This window comes from Xiphophorus couchianus, chromosome 19, assembly GCF_001444195.1.
Source record: "Xiphophorus couchianus chromosome 19, X_couchianus-1.0, whole genome shotgun sequence".
Classification (NCBI taxonomy): Eukaryota; Metazoa; Chordata; class Actinopteri; order Cyprinodontiformes; family Poeciliidae; genus Xiphophorus; species Xiphophorus couchianus.
In genome coordinates this window covers 6,068,918-6,094,206 of record NC_040246.1, presented here as the reverse complement: position 1 = coordinate 6,094,206, position 25,289 = coordinate 6,068,918, and the positions used below count along the sequence as shown (strand labels likewise).

At 38.2% G+C, this 25,289-nt stretch overlaps 3 protein-coding genes across 10 annotated transcripts in view; all 3 read left to right on the top strand.

Moving 5' to 3' along the window:
* The window catches only part of tnika (TRAF2 and NCK interacting kinase a), a 71,759-nt gene extending 67,074 nt beyond the window's left edge, over nt 1–4,685 (top strand). For all 8 annotated transcript variants that reach the window (XM_028000031.1, XM_028000029.1, XM_028000027.1 and 5 more), the window contains 3 exons: nt 757–916; nt 2,211–2,350; nt 2,936–4,685. In XM_028000031.1, the coding sequence (XP_027855832.1) occupies nt 757–916; nt 2,211–2,350; nt 2,936–3,019 (384 nt within the window). In that variant the 3' untranslated portion in view covers nt 3,020–4,685. The remainder of the gene's footprint in view (nt 1–756; nt 917–2,210; nt 2,351–2,935) is intronic.
* A 1,482-nt stretch (nt 4,686–6,167) lies between these two features.
* On the top strand, nt 6,168–13,347 carry slc2a2 (solute carrier family 2 member 2). Its single transcript, XM_027999801.1, has 12 exons — nt 6,168–6,313; nt 6,474–6,569; nt 7,544–7,749; nt 7,841–7,965; nt 8,054–8,169; nt 8,271–8,433; nt 8,999–9,105; nt 10,132–10,212; nt 10,378–10,482; nt 10,568–10,669; nt 10,951–11,154; nt 11,268–13,347. The coding sequence occupies exons 1-12, from the start codon at nt 6,299–6,301 to the stop codon at nt 11,457–11,459; spliced, it is 1,512 nt and encodes a 503-aa protein (XP_027855602.1). The 5' UTR covers nt 6,168–6,298; the 3' UTR covers nt 11,460–13,347.
* Nucleotides 13,348–14,181: 834 nt separating this feature from the next.
* eif5a2 (eukaryotic translation initiation factor 5A2) lies at nt 14,182–24,897 on the top strand. Its single transcript, XM_028001379.1, has 5 exons — nt 14,182–14,351; nt 15,678–15,852; nt 16,024–16,128; nt 16,654–16,785; nt 17,102–24,897. The coding sequence occupies exons 1-5, from the start codon at nt 14,197–14,199 to the stop codon at nt 17,165–17,167; spliced, it is 633 nt and encodes a 210-aa protein (XP_027857180.1). The 5' UTR covers nt 14,182–14,196; the 3' UTR covers nt 17,168–24,897.
* Nucleotides 24,898–25,289: the final 392 nt, after the last annotated feature.

The following is a 25,289-nucleotide window of genomic DNA, read 5'->3' as shown; positions in this document are numbered from 1 at the left end:
TCTATATCTCTTTCTAGATATAGAAAGGGCTGAAGTTAAGGGATGAAAGAAGGACCAAGACTTCTACTTTCTTAATTTCAGTCTAAAAATGTGGCATAGCAGTTTCTTACATTTTCTAAATCTTTAAACCTTCATCTCATCTAACATTATTTACAGAGAAGTCAGGTTGCACAATATTATTTCAGACAGAACTGTTTACAGAATGAAAGGAAGAAAGATATTTAAGAAAGTGTGGGGGAAAAAGAAAAACACTGAACCCTGTGGTACTCCATATTTGATAGATGCACCAGCAGTGCTTCATTATTAACTCGGCTGCCTGAGTAAATTACATTTTTATGGAATATATTTGGTACTGCTTTTTGACAGCATGAATTGGTATGATGATGACACTTAGTTATATGTAATCCATTAAGTCCAATTCAGTCAGTCAAGTATAGAACTAGAATAACTTCAAAACATCAAGCCTAGATTACTTTTTATTTCCTGTTTATAAACTCAGACGTGACAGATTAGAGAGTAATTGCCAAGAATCTCAACTTTAAAGTTCTAAATTATCTGAGAAAACATAATCAAAACGTAACTTTTTGTTGTTCTGACGCTTGTTTTGCGCTTGGTTTCTCTTTTCCAGATTACAGAATGTAGGCAGAGAAAACTAAAGACGCATTAATGCCTGTTATACTCTAACATCAAGTCAATTAGGATCAACTTCACCACACTCTCTTAAGTCCTACATGCTTTTGGTTGCGTTTATCTTAGATCCAGAGTCAGGTGACGCCCCATGCTATCGTTGTTCTCCCTAAGACTGATGGAATGGAGATGCTGTTGTGCTATGAGGACGAGGGGGTCTACGTCAACACGTATGGACGCATCACCAAGGACGTGGTGCTACAGTGGGGGGAGATGCCTACCTCTGTTGGTAGGTATTCCTTAAATTTACACGTGTACATGTATTATGCAAAATCTATAAAAGGATGGACTGCTTTGAGTGGAAGACTTCAAGTATCTTGATTGGTCATGCGTTACTTTAGAGTGGAGACGGTGGATTTACTGATGGATTGGGGCATCGTCTGCTGTACACCAGGTGCCGCTCCCGATCTGTTTTGGCGAAGAACGAACTTATTTCGAAAAGCAAAGTGGCCAATCTAGGTTTCCAACTATGGTGATGAGACATGGATCATGGCATACAGAGCCACATTCATGTGCAGTCATCTTCAGTAAATTAGAATATACAGTACAGACCAAAGGTTTGGACACACCTTTTGATTCAATGAGTTTCCTTTATTTTCATGACTATTGACATTGTAGATTCACACTGAAGGCATCAAAACTATGAATAACATGTGGAAATATGCACTAAACAAAAAAGTGTAAAACAACTGAAAATACCCCTTATATTCTAGTTTCTTCAAAGTAGCAACCTTTTGCTGTGATTACTGCTTTGCACACACTCTGCATTTTCTTGATGAGCTTCAAGAGGTCGTCACCTGAAATGGTTTTCACTTCATAGGTCAACCTGCCCTGTCAGGTTAATAAGTGGGATTTCTTGCCTTATAAATAGTCATGAAAATAAAGAAAACCCATTGAATTAGAAGGTGTGTCCAAACTTTTGGTCTGTACTGTACATCCCAATTGTTTTTTTTTTTGTTCTGATGTAATATTTTAATTTTAAATGTCATGTCTTCATTAGCTTAAAGTGGGAAATTGTTACAATTAACAGAAAGAAAGGCTTACAAACACCCATTTCTGTGTAATCAATCTACATAATCTGTTTCACTTGTGACAAAGTTCCTTAAATAAATTCGCTTTTCAATAATATTTGAATTTCTTGAATGAATCTATATAAGGAGTGCTCAGCCTGTGACATGTCTGTGGAATGTGCTGCTAACTTTTTTTGTGCTCTACTTCCCTCAAGTGGTAGCCAGGGACATTACACATGTTGACCAGAATCATAGATTTTCAAATTGAAGCTTTACAGGACTGAATCCACTGCTTTGTTTAACTTTGTTTTATTTTCTTGCTTTACAAATTTTTAAATATATGTATCTTTTCATAAAAGCTTGTTTATGAATTTGCTTCGGAATTGACCTTTGGTTTCAAGGATTGCTCAAAAGTTGGTTCTTACTGTTGACATAATGTTCATTGCAAACTGAAATAATTGTACTATATTTTATTATTTAACTTAACTAAAAACACTTTGCATCTTTTTCCAGCCTATATCCATTCTAATCAGATTATGGGCTGGGGGGAGAAAGCCATAGAGATCCGCTCCGTTGAGACAGGTCATCTGGACGGCGTGTTCATGCACAAGAGAGCCCAGAGACTGAAATTCCTGTGTGAGCGGAATGATAAGGTAATTACTACATAATGTAAGCTCCTCTCAGCCATACTATTTTTTTTCTGACTCTGCATTTCACACATAAGACAATTGATTGCAATGTGACTGCAATATACAACAATTTCCAGGTAGAGGATTGATCCATAATAGAAAGCAACAAATATGTTTCCTATGGTTATACAGAATTAGTAGATGATTTGCATAATTGCCTGGCAAAGATATCGACATTGCTTAAGTTTTTTGACATTTTGTAACATTACAACCTAAAACGTCAGTGTATTTTATTTGTGGAAACGTTTCAGTTACAGTTAGGTAGTGTAAATGAAGTCAAAATTCAACAGGGTTTTCTGCCTCTACATATGGTGGAAAACTAAAACCACACATCACCCTGAACGCACCATCGTCACGGTGAAACATGGCGGTGGCTGCTTGTTGTCAGGACAGAGAAGCCTTTAATGATTTGTATCTGTGAACGTTTTGATAACTTTGGAAAAAACCCCCCAAAAAAACAAGTGGTTTACATTAATGCTTTTAAATGCGTTAAAAACCCAGGCTAAGCTTCTTGTTTAAGTGTTTTTTCTTTCTCCACCTGTTTTCCAGGTATTCTTTGCGTCGGTGCGTTCGGGAGGTAGTAGCCAGGTGTTCTTCATGACCCTCAACAGAAACTCGATGATGAACTGGTGACCTTCCTCCCTGTCCACTCTGCCTCGCTCTCCCATTGGCCAGTACAACAACCCTATAGTTTCTCCTGCGGGCTAATGCACCACAAATGAAACGAACCCAACTGACCTGGATTGTCGCAAATGGACTTTTCTTTATTTTTCTTCATTTTTTTGCGCTCTAAACACAAATGCTGAGTTTGAAAAAAAAATGTTCCAGAAGAGACTAAATATCCTAGATTGATCTGGGTCATGGAGAAGCCATTGTTACTTAACTGACTGGCACTGACTTTCCACATTTCCTCTTTCTTCGTCTTTTCCTTCCCTGCTGTCTCTCTTCTTTTTTGACCAGTGGATTGAAGAGTTTGCCCTTTTACACCTGCCTCCTTCTACCAATCCTGTTTCCCATCATCCGACTGCCTTGACTTCTGTTTTTCTCTCATCCATCTTGAGTGAGCTCATCCACAAACAGCTCTGAAGGCCTTTGCTCAAATCTGAAGATGTCACTATTGGAAAGGCAGCGCCAAGACAAAACTGATGACAGGACTACAAATTTATTCTGAATGTCGGTAATCAAAGCTGACAGCCTGTTTGATTTTCACTCACATCCTCTCTCACTTCCTCTGAGCTCCATCTTTCTGTGCTCTGACCAAACTACCTTCTTATTTCACGATCGATCACATTTCTCTTGACAGAGGCATTGGTGCACTCCGCTGTGAAATGGATCGTAACAATATGCAATATGTTCTCTTTTTCTGTTTCTTCTTCTTCTTCTTCTTCTTCTTCTCCACTACACTCCTCGTCCCTCTCTGTACTTTTTAAACTCTGAAGGTGCTGCATCAGATTTACTGTAATCTTAAATGAACAAAAAGGGGTCCCAGGCGGGAAACATTCTGTTAGCTTCTGTTTTCATTCTGTGGAAGATTTCGGAGTTTAGTGATTCCTTAATGTTAGTGGAAACGTACAGCACATCTGAGTCTCTGAAATTGATTGTGGGTGTGCGTGTGGGCGTGCTCATGTGTGTGTGTCTTTGACTTGTTACAAAATCAAGCCAGAATCGAGGCTAGACGTTGATATCAATGTCAGGCTGCAGTATTTCAATCTTTCACTCGACGCGATCAAAAAAAACAAAAAACATTGAGTTTGTTTACATGCACAGATATTACATTATTTCATAGTGTAAAGTCTATGAGTTTCTGCATCTGAGCAGTGAGCATTTAAAGAATGCAATATGCAGGATGATTTTGTTTCTTTTCATTTTCTTAATAAGGTGGTTGTTGTTGTTTGGTTTTGCTTATCCTGAACTCAGCCTCAACAGGATCTGAACTGCTGTCCCCAACTACTGTGTGCATGTGTACAGCATTCACTACTGAACACTGTGGGATCCTTTTAAATCATGCTCCGCCTCCGGTTGGCTCATCTGATTTTTGGCTCCTAGATGTTTGTACAGTGCCGAGCATGATGTAAGCGAAACTTAAAAATGGAAGCCAAAAGGGTAGTAAGGATTACTGATCACTTTTTAACTACTGTCTTGTTTTTATTGTTATTGCTGTTGTTTGTTTGTGTTTTTACCTCCAGTAGTGATTTTTACTTTTTTGGGGGACTGTTTTTATTTTAATGTAACACATTGCTGATTACCTATTTTGTCTTCACAGACAGAGATATGCATTAATAAATTTAAGTCTAATTTTCTTTTTTTGGAAAACATTTTTTTCCTCAAAATATCAAGCACATAAGTATAGTACAGATGTTGATTTTCTTTCTTTTTTCTTTTTTTTTTTTTTTACCGATTTCACAACGTAATGCTGAACGTTCTGGAGCTGCTGGAGTAACTAGAGGATCTTTTGCCATATGTTATATTTCGGAATAAAGTTACTCCTAAGCAGGATTTTAAATCATTGTCTTGAATTGAAATTGGTTTTGAGTTTTACCATCACATTCAGTGAGACCCTTGTGTTTACACTGTGTTTATATGATTATCAGATTTACCTCAATAGTGCGTCAGGTTTGCCCAGATTTTTTTTTTATTTATCTGAAATTGTCCCACATCCAACGTCATCTGCTGTCCCAGAATTTGTGAGTGAAGCACACTATGCATACTGAATGTGTCTGCCACTTCTACATTTATTATGGGTGTTGGGATTATTTTCACTTTAATAAGGTTAGTAATTATTTAATCACTTGGGGGCACACAAAGGGCAGAGTATAAATTATTAAACTTTTAAAAATGAGTATTTTGGATATTAGGCTCACTGAAGGTCTCCAAGAGCTTACAACTTTTCATTTCCTCCAGGCCTGTCTTTGAGTCACTTTACTCCTGCAAACAGCCGTAACTTGTTTTATAGGGTCAACAAGAGATAACAAGATACTAACTCAACCATAATTTTTTTAAGTGCATTTTTCCCCCCTTTTGAAATCTTTTTAGTGTGTTGAAGAACTTTTTTTTATTATTATTTTTAAACATTTACACTGTAGCCGTTTTCTGTGCGGCCATACGCTGCATTTCGCTGATCTGAGCAGGGGAAGATTTTAGCAATAAAGCGCCAAGCTACAGACCGTCTTCCCTGGGATGCACACGCTTTGTTCGAGCATAAGCGAGCGCATTAATTGTCACCACGCTAAAATCTCTTCTTTCAAAAACCAGAACCACTGTAGACTTTTAACTGTTCAGTTTGTGTTTTTATTATTTTTCAAAAGAACATTACTAATGTTTTGGGGATTGATTTATTTTTTAAAGTGATGATGGAAAATAAAAATAAAAGAGACTACCATAACAGTAGCCTGTTTGCCTATTGAGCATTTTTTTGTCTTAATTTTGTGTAAACATGTGTATCAGCGTCGACCCTCAGACTTTGTCCATGCCTTAGTAATATATTAACAAAATGTCACACACGTACAAGTTTGAGCGTGTTTGCACGTGTAAGCGCTCAGAGAAGTTTAATGCAAGTATTAATGTACATTGGGGGGAAAAAAAGTAACTATTACACAAAGTAACTATGCAATCTGAGGTTTAGTACATTATTATTGAAGTTCTATTTAAAGTTATAACATATAGAATGTCCTAAAACCAGGGGCTAGTAAAATAATATTTTACAAACATACATATTTCTGCATGAGACATAACCTAAGACTTCCCTTTGGGGATAAGACCTATCTAGGCTGTCAATGCTCACATGAATCTGAGCGTGTGTGCGGGGGTGTGTATCTGCGTGTTAGTTGGTCGATTAGAGAGTGGACACTGTGTGATCAGGCATGTAGATTTCATTGATCATTACCAGCCTCAAGGGAACACTCTCAACGCATCATGGAGACGGGAAAGGTACGAGAATTCCTGAAAAAATAGGCTCTTTTTATGCATTTTAGAAATTTATCCAAAAAACATCCAGGATTCTTCTAAACTTTCTACTAGTAGTTTTGTTATGAAACATTAACTTGCTTGCTGATGTGGTTGTGAACGTGAAACTGTGTTTGGATCGCAGCAATTGACAGGTACACTGGCTATCGCAGTGTTCACAGCAGCTCTGGGTTCCCTGCAGTTCGGATACAGTCTAGGAGTCATCAATGCACCCCAGAAGGTAACATGCATTCACTCTTACAGAGCAAATGAACTGCTTGATTTTTCACACCCTAAAGTATTTGCTCTCAAAGAAAAATGTGTGTTTATTCTCATTTACGGTGTTGCTTCAAAACAATAACAAAACCCTTAAAAAAAAAAAAAAGTTACTTCATTTCTTTCATTTTTTCCTACTAAAAATAAGTACGGAAGAGGATTAGGGCCACCGAAAAAAAAAAAAAAAAATTTTAATCTCAGAATTCTGACTTTGATCTCAGAATTCTGACTTTAAAGTCAGAATTATTTTTTTTATTTTTTCCTGTGGCCGTAATCCTCTTCCGTAAATAAGCAAGTTGCTCTGTAGCAGTTTAAAAAAAAAAAAAAATCAAAGGCACAACATGTGTGTCAGATGACACATGACTGTTTTTACAAGGACAAAATATTCTTCAGGACAGATTACACAAATGCTGCAAACCCTTTTCAGTCTTCTAAAGCATTTGCAATGAAATATTAACTTAATATTTCCATGATCTGTGTAAGGCCTTGCAAAAACATCTACATTCATCTAATATTTCGCATTACACCACATTACAACCTTTAATGTATTTTATTGGATTTTTATGTGATGCGCTGACTCAAAGGAAGAGTGGAAGGAAAGTGAAGATTTTATTGCACCGCTGCAAACTTGCAAAAACCAGGCCAGTCAAGCAGCGCATAATCTAGAGAAGCTGCAAAAAAGCTTTGGAGGAGCTGCAGAGATCCAAGGCTCAAAGATCTGTTAAAAGATAAAAACTATAAATTATACCAGCCAGTACTAAAGAAATACCCCAAGAAGTGAAATTTATAAAATTCATAAAGGTGTTTAGTTTTAATGTGATGAAAGATGAAAAAGGTCGCGGGATTTAAACACTTCGCACTATTCATTTGCTTTAGGCACATTTTAAAATCACCTGACCAAATACGGTGCTGCAGTTTTATTTTCTTTCTATGCTGCAGGTCATTGAGAAGCACTATGCTCTGTCTTTGGGCGTGTGGTCCGAGAGGTCAGCACTGCCAGAAAACATCACAGAGGGAGAAAGTCCCCCAGAGGAACAAAAGCATCCTTCCGTGGTCATGTACTGGTCACTGTCGGTGGCCATCTTCTCCATTGGCGGGATGGTGTCCTCCTTCCTGGTGGGATTTATTGGAAACTTTAAAGGAAGGTCAGAGATTTCCAAGAGTGGACATCACATTTTCACGAAAGATGAAACAAAGAAGAGGGCAAACATTCCTATTTTCTTTTCTGTTCTGCAGGGTGAGGGGCATGCTGATGGTCAATGTTTTGGCTGTAGTGGCTGGACTGCTGATGGGTCTGTCCAGGATGTGGAAGCCCCACATCATGGTCATTGCGGGCCGCGCCATCATGGGCTTCTACTGTGGTAAACCCACACATCTGGAATCGCCTTCACTTCACAACTAAGGCATTTTGCAGGAAAATGCTGTAATCTGTTAAAATGTATGTTTCAGGTTTAACATCTGGATTGGTACCGATGTATATTGGAGAAATTGCACCTAAAGCTTACAGAGGAGCTCTGGGAGCGTTACATCAGTTGGCCATTGTCATTGGCATCCTACTCAGCCAGGTAGGTTAAACTCTCACACACCTAGACCAGAACAGGGCATCATTTTCGCTTGAATAAAACATAAAGTATTTAACCCATTAATAACATGTATTTGTATGCAGGTAATAGGTTTGGATTTTATTCTCGGTAACGATGAAATGTGGCACGTGCTGCTTGGTCTGTCCGGAGCTCCTGCGGTATTACAATCCATTTTGTTGCCGCTTTGCCCCGAGAGTCCACGCTACCTTTACATCCTGATGGGAAAAGAGCAGGAAGCCCGGAAAAGTAAGAACCAACACATGCAAACACAAGCAGAATTAACTGTTTTAGTTTGTTTTGTCTCTCGTGTAAATACGACTTGCATAATATAAGATGAGAAAAATGGCACCACATTCCCCTCTGTCCTCCAAATGGAGGTCAACAGTGAGCTGCTGGTAAGTGTCAAAGCAGCGTAGCGAGTTTTGCAAAAATCAGCGCAACTTTATACCAGAGTTTGTTGAACACAGCTTGCAAAAATGCAGGTTGTTGATGAAAATGATCATTTGTTCTTAAACAATGTACCTGGTAAAATAAATCAATCAATAAATAAAGCAAACATTTTTGCATGAGCAAAGGTTCTGCTGGGATGTGTTTCAATAGCCATATAGAAAATAGGTGTTTTAATATTTTGTTTTCATACTACCTCCAACAAAAATAACTGAAACATTTCACTCACAGTGGAGAAATTGTCATTTCAGAAAAGCAACTTTTATTTAAGCAAAAGATTTCAAGAATGTTGCCTGTTACTGCATGATACTAATTTCTGCAGGTTTTTGCTCCTGAGTGTTTTCATGCTGCACTTCTTCCTCAGGTTTGCTTCGTCTAAAGGGGGCGTATGATCCTGCTCACGATCTGGAAGAAATGAGGAGGGAGAAGGAAGAAGCAGACAAAGAGCCGAAGGTGTCGATCCATTCTTTGGTAGGTCTCTCTCGCTACAGAGGTGAGCACTGTTTATGGAGTTACACAACTATAAACTTGGTTGATTTAGAGTGCTGGGGAGGCTTCAGGTAGTATGATATTTTGCTTCACTGGGACATAAATATGCTATGGAATAGGGGCCCATCTTTTTTTGGCCTCTTTTCAAAACAGAAAAAATCAAAAGAGTGTGTCCCTACATCTAAGGCTAGATGTGAATGGACCTTCATAAATCCAGAAAATCCATGAAAATAGGAACTGGTTGTAACTTATTGCACGCAGAACAGCAGGTAGAAAGCTTAAACCCCCTGAAACTGTGAAAAGACTAGGAAAAAAAAACAAACAAACAAAAAAACTCCAAAGTTCATTGTTAGAGAATTGCAACATCGGCATTCTTCCAGCTTGAGGTTATGCTACTGTAAAAAAAAAAATCAGTTTTAAACAAATAAATAAAAAACAAAATTTACCTATACAATAAATATTAATTTACTGGTAATAACCTGTGTGTTTACTGTTAGTTTGTGTTTGAACTTTTGCAGTTTGTCAAAGTTGTGCTCTATTAAATTGGTTTGTGGACTTTGGGACTGGGCTGGGTTACCATGCACTCTTCTGATTTAGCCACTACACTTGCTATTCTTGTCTGGAATTAAACTTTGGATTTTTGGAGTTTGACCTGCATTGTTTTTTGTTCCACACCTGCTTGGGGCAATATAATATATTATATTAAGATATAAATAATCTGATTATTTTATTAGGGACATCTCATGAGAATTGTATTAGAGCTCCTTTCACCTTCAGTATTCCCTTACTTTTGGGATAAATTCAACAAAACGCTGGAAATTTTCCAGGTATTTTTAGAGGTATTTTGTTATATATTGCAATGCCATACTAACATGACAGCATTGCAAAAATGTTCCATTTTTCTGGGTAGCACCTCCATGATGTGGGTTTACCGTTCCGCCATATGCTACTATTGCTATTTTATTATATTATATCATATGCTATTTTTGTCTCTCTTTTCTCTCTTAGATCCTCTCCTCTGTATATAGGAAGCAGCTGTTTGTTGCCCTCATGATGCACCTTTCACAGCAGCTGTCTGGCATTAACGCAGTAAGTGTAAATTTTTATTTATTTATTTTACTTAATACCACACTGTAGTGATTTAATCTGTGTAGAGGTATCAACAGAAATGTTTAATAAAGTATAGCAAACCGCTAAAATGTGACTTTAGTAATGTTGGATAATGGATTCTTTCTTTTTGCATTCGTCTGTCAGATCTTCTACTACTCTACAGCCATCTTTACCCAAGCTGGTGTCAGTCAGCCAGTCTATGCCACGATAGGAGTGGGGGTCATCAACACGGTCTTTACTTTGGTGTCTGTAAGTAATGCGCTCAAATGTGCAACACCAGCGTCACGTGTTGTATGATTTCAGTCTGTCTGTAAGCGTGCTCTGTGTGTCCCAGGTTGCACTGGTGGACAGAGCCGGGAGGCGCACTCTGACTCTGGTTGGTCTGGGAGGGATGTGCTGCTGTGCTGTTGCCATGACAGTGGGTCTCAAATTCCAGGTTTGTTCGACCAAGTGGAAGATCTCCAGTCTCAGCTAAAACCGACCACAGGAGTTTATGAGACACCGAGGCAAACTGATACACAAGCACAGATTCATTTCACACAGTCAAATATTTCAAGTCTTTATTTCTTTTCTTTTTGATGAGTCTGGCTTACTGATATTGAAACCTCAAAATTTGGCATATCACATTTTTTTTAAATTTATCAATCAAAATCCATTCAAGAATTGAATTCGTGCAAGCATGAGGTGAATGGCAAAAATCTGCTCTTTTCTCTCTAGCATGACTACTCCTGGATGAGCTATGTCAGCATGGCAGCTATCTTTCTGTTTGTAAGCTTCTTTGAGATTGGCCCTGGTCCCATTCCTTGGTTCATAGTGGCTGAACTGTTCAGCCAGGGGCCTCGGCCGGCCGCCATCGCCCTCGCAGGCTGCTGCAACTGGACCAGTAACTTTATCATTGGCATGACCTTCCCATACATACAAGTAAGGAGCCAGATAAAGTATGTGCACGGTGCTGTGAACTACCGCAGACATCATATCCCACAATCAAACACCGGCTGCATTTTCAATAAATATTTTTCTGCATTCCTCACCAGGCTTGGATGGGCTGCTATGTGTTCGTCCTGTTTGCCGTGTTGCTTCTCTGCTTCACCATATTCATTTATTTCCGGGTTCCTGAGACCAAGGGCAAAACGTTTGAGGAGATTGCCGCAGTCTTCCAAAAGAAAAAGAGGATCCCCAAAGACATTGCTGAACTGGAGCAGCTCAAATCGTCCAGTGATGCTTAAGGCAGCAGCAGCTACGGTGGCTGCATGGCAACATTGCTACCAACTGTTCCACCGTGCATCCCAAAGATGTCAAAGAGGTCAAAACCTCTTGACCTTATTCACGTGTTATCGAGTTACAACAACACACTTTAAAGTGTTTTATTGGTCATGTATATGATAGACTGATTCAAATTAGAGTATAATCGTAAAGGGAATAGACGAATATGATTGGAAATTAGTTAGCATGAAGCTAACCAACTTCATGCTAACTTCATGCTTTGTGATGTTGGTTCTTCAGTATTAATTTCTAGGAAACCTCTGAGGCTTTCTCATAACAGTTTAATTTATAGATATCAATTGCTTAAGTGACTTTTATTTAGGTGTTTTAAAGTAAACGGGGCTGAATACAAATACAAACAAAACTTTTTTACATGTTTATAGCAGCGTTGTGTATTGTTTTACTTCCACAGCACTGTTAAGCACTACTTTGTGTCACCCTATCTCATAAAATCCCAGTTATGTAAAAGTTTGTGTTTGTAACATGACAAAATATTTTCCAAGAAGTACCGTTTGTTAATGACATAGTACATTTATTTAAATATATCCCTCGCCCACTCCCCCCACTTTTTTTTCTACACAACAGCATCAGTTAAATTTCGCAATGTTTACATGTAACCGAATTCAAATTTTTACTACAGTAATGAAAGTAAAAGTTTACTATTATAAGTGTTTTACAATGACAACAAACCATATACCCAGCATATGGGGGAGAAAAGTTATAAAATTCGTTAAAGCTAAATATCTGTAAACGTAAAATGGAAACAACACATAGCAACAGTAATATGTACATTAATCAATACATTTGAGTCTTAAAGAAAAACTGCAAAACAGTTGTTGAAGGAGTAAGGACACTATGAGCAAAAACTGTGCCAGCTCCAATTACAGCATGGTTAGCTTGTGTTATGTGATCAGCAATAAAGCTGGTCTAAATGAGGGATAATATAAAAAGCATAAAAACTGGAAGGCAAAGCCGACAAGTAAATGAATTACACCGCTCTGTCTAAAATCTCCTGCAAAATTTGACACAATTCTTCCCTGTGTTGAAGAATCTGATAAAACTTCCATTTAGTTAGTGGAATCCAATGCAGTTTACTTGAACAGCTTCAATATTTGAAATAAAAAAAATTACTTTTTTTTTTTTCACCTAAATAGGTGCTTGAGGGTTGTGGTTTTCCAAGGGCAGATATAATTTGAATTGAAGTTGAAATGGAAATTTTTTTGCGTAACATTCCAGAGGTTCTACTGTCTTGTAAGATTTGGGAGCAAAGTTCAGAAGCATCTCTCAAATCTTTTTAAGAGACCTGTTACCTTACTGCTTGCTAGAAAAGGAGACGCCTCAGAAGATTGCAACTTAATGAGTGGGTGGAGCAGACATTGCTCCACCCTCTGGATCAAACAAGGAAGATAATGCACGTTTCTAATTAACAAGTGAGGCAGAATTTTTGAATTGTTCTAAAGCATCATATTAATTGAAATAAAATTTTATTTCACAATAATATTGAAATCTTAGGAGCAACAGGGTAAATGCTGATCATTATCAGACAAAAAACATACTGTATTTTTTTTAATGTTAAATCAGCTCTAAATGTATGTTTATTATTCAACAAAGAAAAACTTTCAGGGTATCTTTGGACATTTTCTGACTTCACACAAGCTTTAAAAAATGTTTTATGCAGTATCTATGTCAGAAGAAAACATTATTTTGTACTTCAAAAGTGTGACCTTTATGGCATGTAGTTTTATCACTTCGTCTATCTGCAGTATTATATAAAAAACATCTGAAAATGTAAGCTTTCAATATTTCTTTTTCTGTATGAAAAAACAATAAAAGCATTCCTATTGTACTTCACTAGCTTTACTTAGTAGGTTTACTTGTCATTTCCCAATTTTATAAATGTAATGATACACCTAATAGTATTAATATGCTAGACACTTTTACTTTTATACTTTGGTTTTTTATATTTCAAGTGTATATTTCTATTGTTTTGATGATTATGGAAAACCCAGAGTTCAGACTGCTGGAAAATGACATCAGGATCTCCGTAGCACTTCGTGTTTCCCATTAGGAGAAGGAAACATGAAGAACTTTAAAGTTTGCCGGTAGATATCTAGGTTGACTTTGGACTTGATAAAACACAGTGAACCAACATTAAAAGACTGAAATTGTGTGGTTTGTGTGATTCTCCACTCTTCTTCCAGAATCTGGAAAATGCACCTTTATCTGAATAGCAGGATGCTCCTGATGCTGTGAAGGTTGTAGCTTATGTGTTAGTTGCACCTCTATGTAGCTCTTGAAACTCACTCACCTAATAAATCTCCCCCAAAGTCTTCAGTGGGCTTTGCCTCACATTAACTGTTGCCTGTGCCCACACGTTTTCCTTCCACTTAACTTTCAATGAATTTGCTTGGATAGATCTTTAGAAATGACGTAAGGTGCCATAACCTCATTATGGAAGCTGTCACTGGAGAACTGTTAGTCTTCCATTTGATTATTCTAGGCCATAAGATGCCTGTATACCATAACGTCTCTGTATCAAAAATCCATTTTTATTGGCCTTATTTAAAATTTCTTAGAAAATTGAGAGTGATTGATAGTGCACTATCAATGCTGGTAACTCGACCCTTATTAAAACAAACTGTTTGCTTATGTGTAACGAATATGTAACGTTCATGAGAAATATATTGTGCTTAACCAAAGATGAGAGTTTTAGCTGTCCACGCGCTCAGTCAGGGAGGAGCGCTGCCTCCACTACGTCGGCGCTGCCCGGAGTTCACCGCCCACCTACATCACTCCTCCACGAAACTCCACGCATGCGACTTGATTCTCATCTTTTGGTGTAAGCGACACAGAAGGTAAGCCAGGCAGACTCCTAATAACATGTTTTGACAGTAACTGCTCATTAAGCAACATGATGGACACTGGTATAGCATAGCTTCGTCTAATATTTGATAATAGGTGGGCTTCGTAATCACCGGCGCCCCAGCAGTGATTTGTGCGAATGAAATGGGAGGGTGGTGCTTTAGCTAGCATCTGCAGCCAGGGTGGATGTACAGTGAGAAAGCTAGCAGGAGTAACTGCGAGAAATTGAGATGTTGGAAGCTGAGATTATAGTTTCTAGTTTATACTCTTTTGTCTAAATTGCCACGTCGTTAATGGGTTTAATTTTATCAGTTGTTTGTACTGCTGAGAAAGGACTAATGTAACGGTCATTGTTCAATTGAACAGTGACCACAATAAAATGGAGCAATTGGCATATTGTTGTACAAACACGTCTATAGCAATAGGCTATTGGCTTGTGGCCTGAGTGCCCAACACAGTTTTGGTTGCTCCTCCTGATTGAGAGAAATAAAAGCTGAAATTTCCCTCGACTGAAACGTGTTTATATCATCCTAAAGTGCAGCTTTAAATTGACGTTGTTTTAGATGGCGAACATGCTAGTTTGGACAATCATGGAGAAGAAAACTGACTTGACAACAATGTAACAAACTGTCACAAGGCCCTCCACAAGAATGCTGAAAGATCAATTATGAAAAGTTAAGTGGAAGGAAACAAGAGGGGTAGGTGCACATTGATAGGAGTTTTGAAGCAAGTCCCATTCCAGATTTTTGGGGGAGATTTGCAAGGCGTAGGATGCAGCAAGAGTTGGTGTACCATTTAAAAACATGAAATCAAAATCAAATGATTAAGATCGTGTGGCTTGCATGATTCATACAAGAAACCTTTGTATTTGAACAATATCAATATGAAAAGGTGAAAGAAACAGATAAAATAAATCTGCCATTTATCAAAGAAAAAAATAAAAATTTAGAGACGCTGCAGTTCACTGAAAATGTTGGCAACGGTGTTAGAAAAAGAAGCAGAGAGCATGGGGAAATGTTGAGATTAATTGCAACAAGAAGATCAATTCATCACAATTCTATGATCTGATTAAAGGCAGCCCCCGTAGAGCTCTGATTTTAGTCAATCAGTTTCCATGTGTTCCTCCATGTTGCTTTTATTAATTTTCCTGTGTTTAACACAGTCTTATCCACATCTACTGAAACAGAAGTTGTTATATTTAGCGGATTTCTGATGTTACATAGCTTTCTACATGTGAAATATTCATAAAGATAAGTTTTTTTCCTTGCTGTTAGATGTAAAGAAAGGTACTAACTTCTTTTCCTTGGTGCCTGGAGCAGCCCCTGGCCCACTATGGCAGATGATGACTTCTCCACCGCAGATGCTGGCGCCTCAGCTACATTTCCCATTCAGTGCTCTGCACTGAGGAAGAATGGCTTTGTTATGCTGAAAGGACGTCCCTGTAAGATAGTTGAGATGTCTACCTCCAAGACTGGAAAGCATGGGCATGCCAAGGTAAAACCTGTCTCCTCCATTGGCTTCAGAGTGAAAGAAATGTTTTATTTATTTAGTTGTTGTTTTTTTTAATCCTTGTTTGTTCTCAGAATTTATTGTAAGACCCAGGTCTATTTCTTTAAACTTTTTTTCTGGAAGTCATATTTTAGTAAAGATGAGTTTTACTCTTAGGTGCATCTTACTGGAATCGACATTTTTACTGCGAAGAAGTATGAAGATATCTGCCCCTCCACACATAACATGGATGTCCCAAATGTGATAAGAAAGGACTATCAGGTGAGATAACCCTTTTGGAGAAGGTTATGGTATTCATGAAATGTTTGTACGACCTAGAAGTAGTTGCATCAGTCGAAGCGACATTATATTCCAGTACCTGTTCTCCAAATCAACATAGCATCTCTGCATAATTTCTAGATCCATATTTCAGTAGCTTCTTAAATTACATTTTACATATCAGATCCTCATGGAAGTATAAAGTAGACAAAGCTTCATCTAGCAATCAGAGGGGTATCTTTAATATTAGGCCAACAAATCAAGCTTGTTATATTGTTATATCAGTGACACAATATTGATATTGTTACCAGTTTATCTCATCAGAACATGTTTGCCATATTGCTGAGAGAACTTTTTGAGAACTTTGAAAACCAGATTCCTATTTCTTCCACCTCACAATTACCTTCTTATGTCTGTCGTGAATTTTAAACTTGAATTGCCAAAAAATTTTCCCCAGATATATCGGCCAGTTTTATTTTATTTGTGCTCTCTGTTTTCTTGGATGCTTTGCCTGGAGGCACATTTTAGGTACTTGATATCATAGACGGCTTCCTGACCCTGATGGAAGACAACGGAGAGACCAGAGAGGATCTCAGGCTGCCAGACGGTGACATGGGCAAAGAAATTGTGAAAAAACTAGAGAGTGGAGACCAGTTTCTGGTAAAGATTTCCTGTTTTCTTTTTTACACAAAGTTGTAGCTAATTAGGATCTGCAGCATATACAATACAGTCAGAGGTTAACATACACTCATTATCAGCACGAATGTCCCATTAGCACTGAGCTTTTAGTGAATGGTTCTACAGAACTGAAATTAAATCTCAACCTTACTCAAAATGTGTGGACTAGATACAAACGTCCGTCTCCAGTATTAAAGGACATTCATGCGAAAGATGATGGTATGTACATTTCTGAATGGCTCTGTAAAATGTTCTTCTTGAGTAATAAGGTGATTCTTGATTTATTTTTTTTTTTCAGGTGACTGTGTGGAGAGCTGTGGCTGACGAATCTGTAGTTGGCATTAAGAACATGACTCCTATTTAGACCATGGCAACAGTGTAGACCTCAGATTCCTATCGCCCTCTGTGGTTTTAAAGCTTCACCAAAGCTACTGGCCTTCACCACACAGCTCAACCGGTGTCCCACTTCGATCCTCCCCTCCCCTGCTGTAAGCTGAAATTCTAGAAACTGGACTCAGACAGCTTCAGCTGCACTTCACACTCAGACCAAATTGTCCATTCATTGTTTTCATAGCACCACTGTGTAGCACATGCCAGGTACTATAGGAGGAGTCTTTGGCCATGTTCCACAAAATCATATCATTCCTACTCGGGTGCGTTGTTCGCACGCCAGCTAGCTAACTTCAGTTTCAATAAAAAAAATAAAAAAAATCTTATTAGCTGTATTGCAGCTCCCCTCCGCTGAAAATCTGACTCTGTTTTCACTTTGCATTCACACAGCTCCCTCTTTAGCATCTGTGGGTTTTTATGTAGATCACAGAGTTTCTTTCTTTTTCTCCACTCGCACTGCAGATCTGCAGTCAAGTTTTCTACTGCATGTAGCCCGGTCCCAAGGTCAGTGCTTTCCAGCTGACAACTGTGCTGTCTCAGCAGCCCAAACAGGCTGGAGCAGACAGAGGTAGGCAGAGTGAGGCAGTTTTCTTCCTCTATGCTATGAAACTTAATGTTTTTTTGTTTTGTTTTTTCACTTGAGGCCTTCACAAGTTGGCAAATGTGTAGAAATTATTTTGAAGAAAAAAAAAAAGAAACGTAACAAATTGTTGTTAAATGTACATATAAATGTTAGCAAATCTTACCTAAAGCAAACTGCATCTGCAGAAGATAAGATCGGAATGTGTAGCAAAAAAAAAAGGAGGAAATGACGTTTTTACATTTGCATGTTGCATCCATAGTTAAGGGGAAGCGAAGGAATATATTGTCGCTGCTTGGCGACTTGTGGGAGAGCTGTAGGAAACACTTTAGAGAGTTTGTGTGCAGAGTTTGCACTCTAATATATGACTGCACAGAGACTCCTGGACTTGTATAAAAAATAATGCTAGTCTTTTTTTTTTTTCTTCATTTAATTTACCTACACTGTTAAGGGTGACGGTAGATAAACGCAGGACATTTGAGTCTCCTGCTGAACAGTGCTTTGGAGATATTTTAAACTTTTTCACATTACAACCTCAAGGTTCAGTGTTTTTTTTTGTTTTGTTTTTTTTGGAATGGACCAATACAGAGTGATGTGTGGTTAAAATCTGAAGAGGACAAGGGCAACTTAAAAAGTCACACCATTAAGATTTTCTTTGTAGAGAATACATAATTTGTGTTGGTCTGTCACATAAAACCACAATAAAATGAAATGTTGAGGGTTGTAGTTGTAATTGGACAAAATCTTCAAAGAGTACGTCGACTTTTGTGAGGTGCTGGATCCATTTGGGTGCAAGAGAACCTGCTTTTCCAAGCATGTATGTTTACCCTACCTCCTGATGAAAACCCAAATTAAAAATATCTTCTAATTGTGTTAATATCTTGGAAGCAGTGTAGCCTAAGGATTATATTTAGTTGTGGTTTAGAGTGCTCTGACAGAAGCATAAAATGTTTTGAAGGAGTTTGCATGTGTTCAGAAGAGACAAATTGCTGCCAGTGAGATGTGGGAATGACGCATTTAGATTTGGAGGAAGTTCGTCTGCTGCACAAGAAGGAATAAAAGCAATACTTTAAGGTACTTTTAAAGTTTTCCACCATAATGCTGTTTTTAAATCCTCTTAAAAGTTTTAAAGTAACTGGTTTCTGTAACAGAATCTCTCAATCCTTAAGAATGGGTGAGGAAAATGTTTACATGATGCTTAATGACATCAGGTCACTGGTCAAAAGTTAATCATAAATAGATTTTTTTTTTAAATTTGTGTAAAGATGCAGATTGTAATGGGGCATTTGAAGGTTTTCTGTTCAGTTTTTGTACCACAGCAGCCGGTCTGTTACTTTTGCCTGGGCTTCAGGTATCCTAAAGTATTTGATTTTTAGTTTAGTTTTTTATTATTATTATTATTCCACCAAAATAGTTTGCTATATTTTTTTTACTTGCGATCATTCTAGTTTATTTGCTTTATTTACATAACATTCTATAAGGAATTTGTAGCTTAAAAAGTAGCTTTTAATTCGAAGCACCAGTTTGATACTTGTAAATAAATCTGAGAAAGTATGTCTATGAGCCTTCATTCTGAACTTTGCAAGATGAATAACACATGTTAATTAAGCACTCTCTAGCACTTTGCCGTGTCCGATTTTATTTTAAGTATTTATTTTGTGTGTACATGTGCCTGTACAAAAATTAAGTTTTGCCTTTTTAAAAATGTATTACAAATTCCTAATATCGAAGTAACTTCTATTCTCATGGCATCTAAAGAGGAGGTGTCTTCTTCAACACATTAGTGCTCATCTGTGTATGTGTAAGAAAGTAGATTTTTGTTTGTTTTATTTCTTTCATTTAGTCTCTTTTGCCAGACGGTTTCATTATTCAACCGTAAGGAGAAGCATCTCTTTACGCTGCCTCCAAGTAACTAAAATGCCAATCTGGAATTCCAGGAGTTAAGCTAACTTTGTGAATCATCTAGAATGCCGCATTAAATGTTTGTCTTTTAGTTAATAAAACACAAAGGTGGTGTACAACATCCTCTTCAAAAAATGGTGACTATTATTTGTTTAAGAATTTTTTAACAACCAAGACTGGAGACGCAGGCTTCTGACCACAGATCCATGAGTTGTCGCTCCTTCTCACTTTTGTTTTATCCACATCCAGCATCGATGCTGAACTAATGGCTAAAGTCCAGTATTCTGTCTTCAGTCCAATTTGGTGTGCATTATTGGTTAGAATTGAGGAAATGTAACTCACTGCCAAGAGGCATAGTCGACCGTTAGGACACTGTTGACTCGCCACCTCAGAAACATAACAACATAAACACGGCGGTATTACATGTCTTGCGTATGGCTCAGGGGAATGCTGTGCGTTGCAAACTAAGGCTTTTGGGTAAATCACAGAGCATTCTGTAAAAGGACACAAGACCTTCAACCCTGACTGATCGACTTGTATGATATGGAAGAATAAAGTAAACTATAATGGCATTGTTCATTGTTACGTGTTTATTGCAAAACTGTGATCTGAAACGGGCTAAAGAGACAACCAGAAGGCTTGAGAGTGTTTTCTGAACGTGACTGTTCACTTTGGTAAATGGTTTCATCATGATCTCCTCTTAAAGCTGCCTCTGGTTGTTCAGCTTCTTTCCACGTTTGAGTGCTCATGAATTAAAACTATCAAATCATGCACAGCTATGTTCCAGCTGGGTTTTTGCCTATGACTCCATTGTCTGCTGGTTGTAAAGACCCTTGCTTCCTTTAGTCATGTAGCTAACTAAGTCGACCTTCAAGGTCAATGGTGTCCAGAATATGTATGTTCAATTTGTGTGAATGGTGAGAGTTTTTGTTTCAAATGATCCTACAGAACATCTTCTGTAGCTACGACCCACCTCCAAGCTACGAATCCAGCTTACTCGTTTGCTATGTACATCAACCTTCAGGGGGTTTTGGTTGCTTCAGAAGATATGAAAGTCCTGACATGAAGTGTTTTTGTGACAGAAGCTCTTGGGATGGCTACCATGACTGCTTTTGGTTCTGTTTGAGATCCTTTTGCCTTCAAATAATGATCTTGTGAGTTTTCTAGTATTTGCACAATTGTCTGTCTCAGATGTAATAGGATTTGGACTTTGCAGATTATTTTGCTTTTGATAGGGCTACTTCTATTTGTCAAAGCAAAACTGGCTCATATGTATGTTTGGATCGTTACATACTGTATCTGAAAGTGGAAGATAGGCAACCAATGCTGGAGTGTCATACATATTTGCAGTTTCAAGTGGGGAAATTGACCTGCTCTGGAAAATATTTGGATACCTATTTTCTCTATTCTGACAAATGTTTGGCTGCTGCCCTGAAAACACTTTCTTTTCATTGTTTTGCAAAATAAAGTCCCTTCAGATGTCCCAGTCTTTGCTTCACTGACAAATTATTTAATTGTGTTTTATTGCAATAGAGTTGTTCTCCATTCATCTCTCTTCAAAATAACTCCACCGTCTACCAACAAGATATTTATAAATTCATGTAAAGTATGGATTCAGTCCAGTTTCAGAATGGTTTTCTAGTGCGCAGTTGGAAGGTACTTCTAATACCGCAACTACTATGAAGTGAAAAATTCTGCTCCATACTTATGAAATCAATCAAAATGTTATGAAAGAAGATTAGAGCTAGTAGGAAAAATAAAAAACTGACAGAATTCTTTTGATTCTCTTTCTAATTCTCTTTTGTAAAATGTAAAAAAAGAAAAGAAAAAAGGATGAGCTGTCCGAACTATTAGATTCTCTGAGTTCAACAGTAGATGGCAATAAAACATCACTTTTCATGTATATACAATCTTTTGTTTTTAGTGGTAAAAGTGTTTGCACGTCCTTGACGTGAGAGTAAAGTTTTTTTGCGTGTGTGTGTATAATTAGACAAGATTTTAAACATTTTAATGCAACTCTCAGTGACACCCAATTTTATTTGTGCCTAAGCCATGAATTTTATAGAGAAAATTGTCTAAAAGCAGTGATAATACTGCTGCAAACTGCCACAAACACCCTTTTAAGTGCATGTAAACAGTGATCCTTCCCACAGGACGAGCCTCGTTGGATTACCTGTGAGGACGGGCTCAGTAACACAGGCTTCTTGGTCATTACAATGGAAACTCCTGCACTTATTCCTGCCAAGAATGTTTTGCCGGGATATGCAGAACTCTTTCAAGGCTCACGTGGGAAGTGAAGCCGGGATTGCACAGAGGATTGACCGAGGTACTACAAACCATCCCGCAGAACCCTGAACCTGTTTATGCAGACGGCAAAGCTGTCGGATTCCTCTCTGATTTATGGGAGAGATGAGCCGGACTGAGATGGAGATGGATTTGATAGAGTTTTGTGGCACAAGGCTTGTCTTATAAGTCGGGGAAAGAAGTGCTCTACACACATCGGCTGCTTACATCAACAGTGAGGTTGGGTCAAGCATAGGAAGGGCCCTTCCGTAACAGCGGGATCTGTTTCTCGAAATAGCGTGAAAAGGGAGGCAGAGGAGATCAAAGCCCGCGTGTGAACCGTGCTTTTATTGAAACTATGTGGGATTAACCAGACTTGTCTTTCTGCATGCATGAAAGGGAATGCCCATAAAACTTGAAGAGAGTTTTTTTTATATATACAGTATATATGTTTTCTTTCACCTCTTTTCTGCTAGTAGGTTGAATCTGCTATAGGATCCAAAAAGATCCAAATTTTCTTTTGGAATCAAATCAAATCGAGTGGAAACCCTGTCATCTTTGACAGCAATCAGGAGGATTGATATAGGATAGAAGGAGGCATTTTGGGCTCCTTTCATGTGCTGTGTCCCACTGAGAGACAAACAGCTGGGGGAGGTTTGTGTGCCAGATGGGAGGAGAAACGAGCGTATTGGTGAGGAGCCTTTGATGGATGGTGATATTTTTACATAAGTGACCATTTATCACTCGCCGGACAGCTTTTTCTCCCCCCCTCCCCCTCTAACGACACCAGTTCATTGCAAAAGTTTTTATGGCTCTCGAAGATTATTGCGCATTTTCCCTTGATACAACAAACTTCTGTGTATTTTGTTGAGATGTTAAACGACAGACCCACACAAATTAGTGCATCATTAGGAAGTGGATGGATAACAATACACGGTTTTCAAAATGTTGGAAGACCCCCCCCAAAAAGAATTTGTCTAGGAAATTATCTCGAGGAGTGTTAATAGGGAAAGCAGTTGAGAGGTTTGTGACTCTGGAGGGGCTGCAGAGATCGCGAGCTCAGGTGGAAGACATTTTCCATTTCGTGAATTGTTTAATTTGTGCTTAAAAATGTTGGTCTAATAAACCTGCATTAACCGTCTGTGGTGAGGGGGTCAAGATGGACCATTGTAAAATTGCTGTCTATGTCTGCTGAAAAATCAAGTGAAGACTTGGAGTTGGAATTGCGAGAAAGATGGCTTCTCACGTATCACCTTGGGAGGACAAATATAGATGCAGGATACCACTGGAAACCATATATCTAGTTACTTTAATTTTGCTGGACCTGCTATTTTCTTCTCTTTTCAACTATGTCTCTGTGTGAGTGGTGTTCAGGAAACCGTGATTAAGACCAGAAGGGAGCTTTTCATCAAAAAATGGCTATGATAACAGATGTGTTCATTTGAGTAAGGGGCTCGCAGCATGCTTCGTATTTTAACCTTACTCTCAGATAGCTGTGAAGATGTTCTGTGCAGCAGTGAAGGAATAACTTTACTTTGTGGGTAAAACAATTTAGGAAAGCTAAATGCTACATCTTAACAACTACTATTTGCCTCAAAGCCTTAAGCTAAGTTATTGCATATTGTTAATTTGTCTAACGTGCATTATTTTCTTTTGTGACAGCACATTGCTGCTTTTCTAATTTATCCTCAGCCTGGTTAACAATGAGGCTTCTGTTTCTGACTGGTTGTCTCGGTTGAATCGAGTCTGATCCGGACTGTAACCTCCCGCTGCTGCATGTTGCTCCTGGCACAGCTTTGAACTTCCCTGTGTGTCTGCGGCGTATGTACTGTGTGCAAGCAGCACACAGAGTATGAGTGTATATTTGTCAGAGCAGGTAGTAGACTTAGTAGCTGGAATGTTCGGAGCCGGCGTCCAACATCTGGAGGCTGACTCCAGAAGAAGCATAAAGAAGAGCTGGTGGGTCGGACAGATCATTATTCAAACCAGATGGGGGTAACTTCTCATAAAAGTGGTATATAAACAAAAAAAAAAACCCCACCACGCTGTATTTTCTTTCACTTTTATTTTGTTCAGCTTAGGAGTAAATGGCCATTCTTCTCTAGTGTGCTCTATAAAGTAAGATATTTTAGGAAAAATAATGAATATACAAGAAACACGGGATAATTCTGAATTCATTGGGAATTTTCTGCTTTGGAGTTCGTTTAAATAAGTTTTGTCATATATTTGAATTTTAGGTTCGGGTTAGTCTATGACATTTGAGTTAGTGTGAGGTCAATGCACACATTTCAGAACCTGAATATTAGCCTCTTTATTCATTCCTACACCACTTTTGATGTGTTTCTTAGACCCTTGTTTTTATGTTGATGTTCCAATTGTCCCATTTAACCTTCCTTTGTGCAATGCACCAGCATGATGCTGCCATCACCATGACCACTGGTGTCATGCTCTTGGATTCGAAAGCCAAACCATAAAAAATGTTTCTCCAGAAGGCATTTGTCTTTTGTCAAATGCAAGTGTCAGTGGGCCATCGGGATTATTATTAAAGACATTACAAACATGTCCGATTGTTATCTTTGTGAGTTATTTACATGAAATCTAGATTTGTGTGAGTGCAGAAATATGGACAGGCGCGCATAGCAGCAGCTGGATGCAGAGTGCACAAGCGACATACTTAAGAAAGTAACATTTTCTTTGTGTGTCATTTACAACCCGTACAATTTCTATATTGCATTTGTGGATGTGCAGACACACAAGCTACATTTTTCCTTAAGGTGGCGCTCAGAAGAAAACAAACAAACAAACAAAAAAAAAAAAAAAACAACCAATCACTTAGATTCGAAAGAGTGCAACAAATAGGTCCAACGCAATGATTATTGACATACTGAATCAGGTGGTAATAAGGGCATCTGCTGGCCATAGTAGTGATGGTATCATTTTAAAAAAAAAAAGAAGTCCTAAAAACATTTATATCCTTATCCAGCTCAGATACAGTTGGATCCACAAGAATTACACATTTAAAAATCTACTTGTTTGCGCGAAAGTTTTCTTTCAGGACAGTCTGATAAAATGTAGATGCAAAATAAAAGATTTATCTTCCTACTTCCTTTCTGCGTGTGCGTTTGTTGTTGGGATTTATGGTCTGCCAAGCCAAGAAAACAATCTCAAGGATATCCAGTAATTTTCCATTCTTTGTTGAGATGAACCAATGTTGTTTTGTCTTGTCCCGAAGGGGAGCGCCGTGAGAAAACAGCGATGCAGCTGATGCACAGCTCTTATCTTTGCTGTTGGAAGTAACTGTAATAGTGACTAATGCTATGTAGACACACAT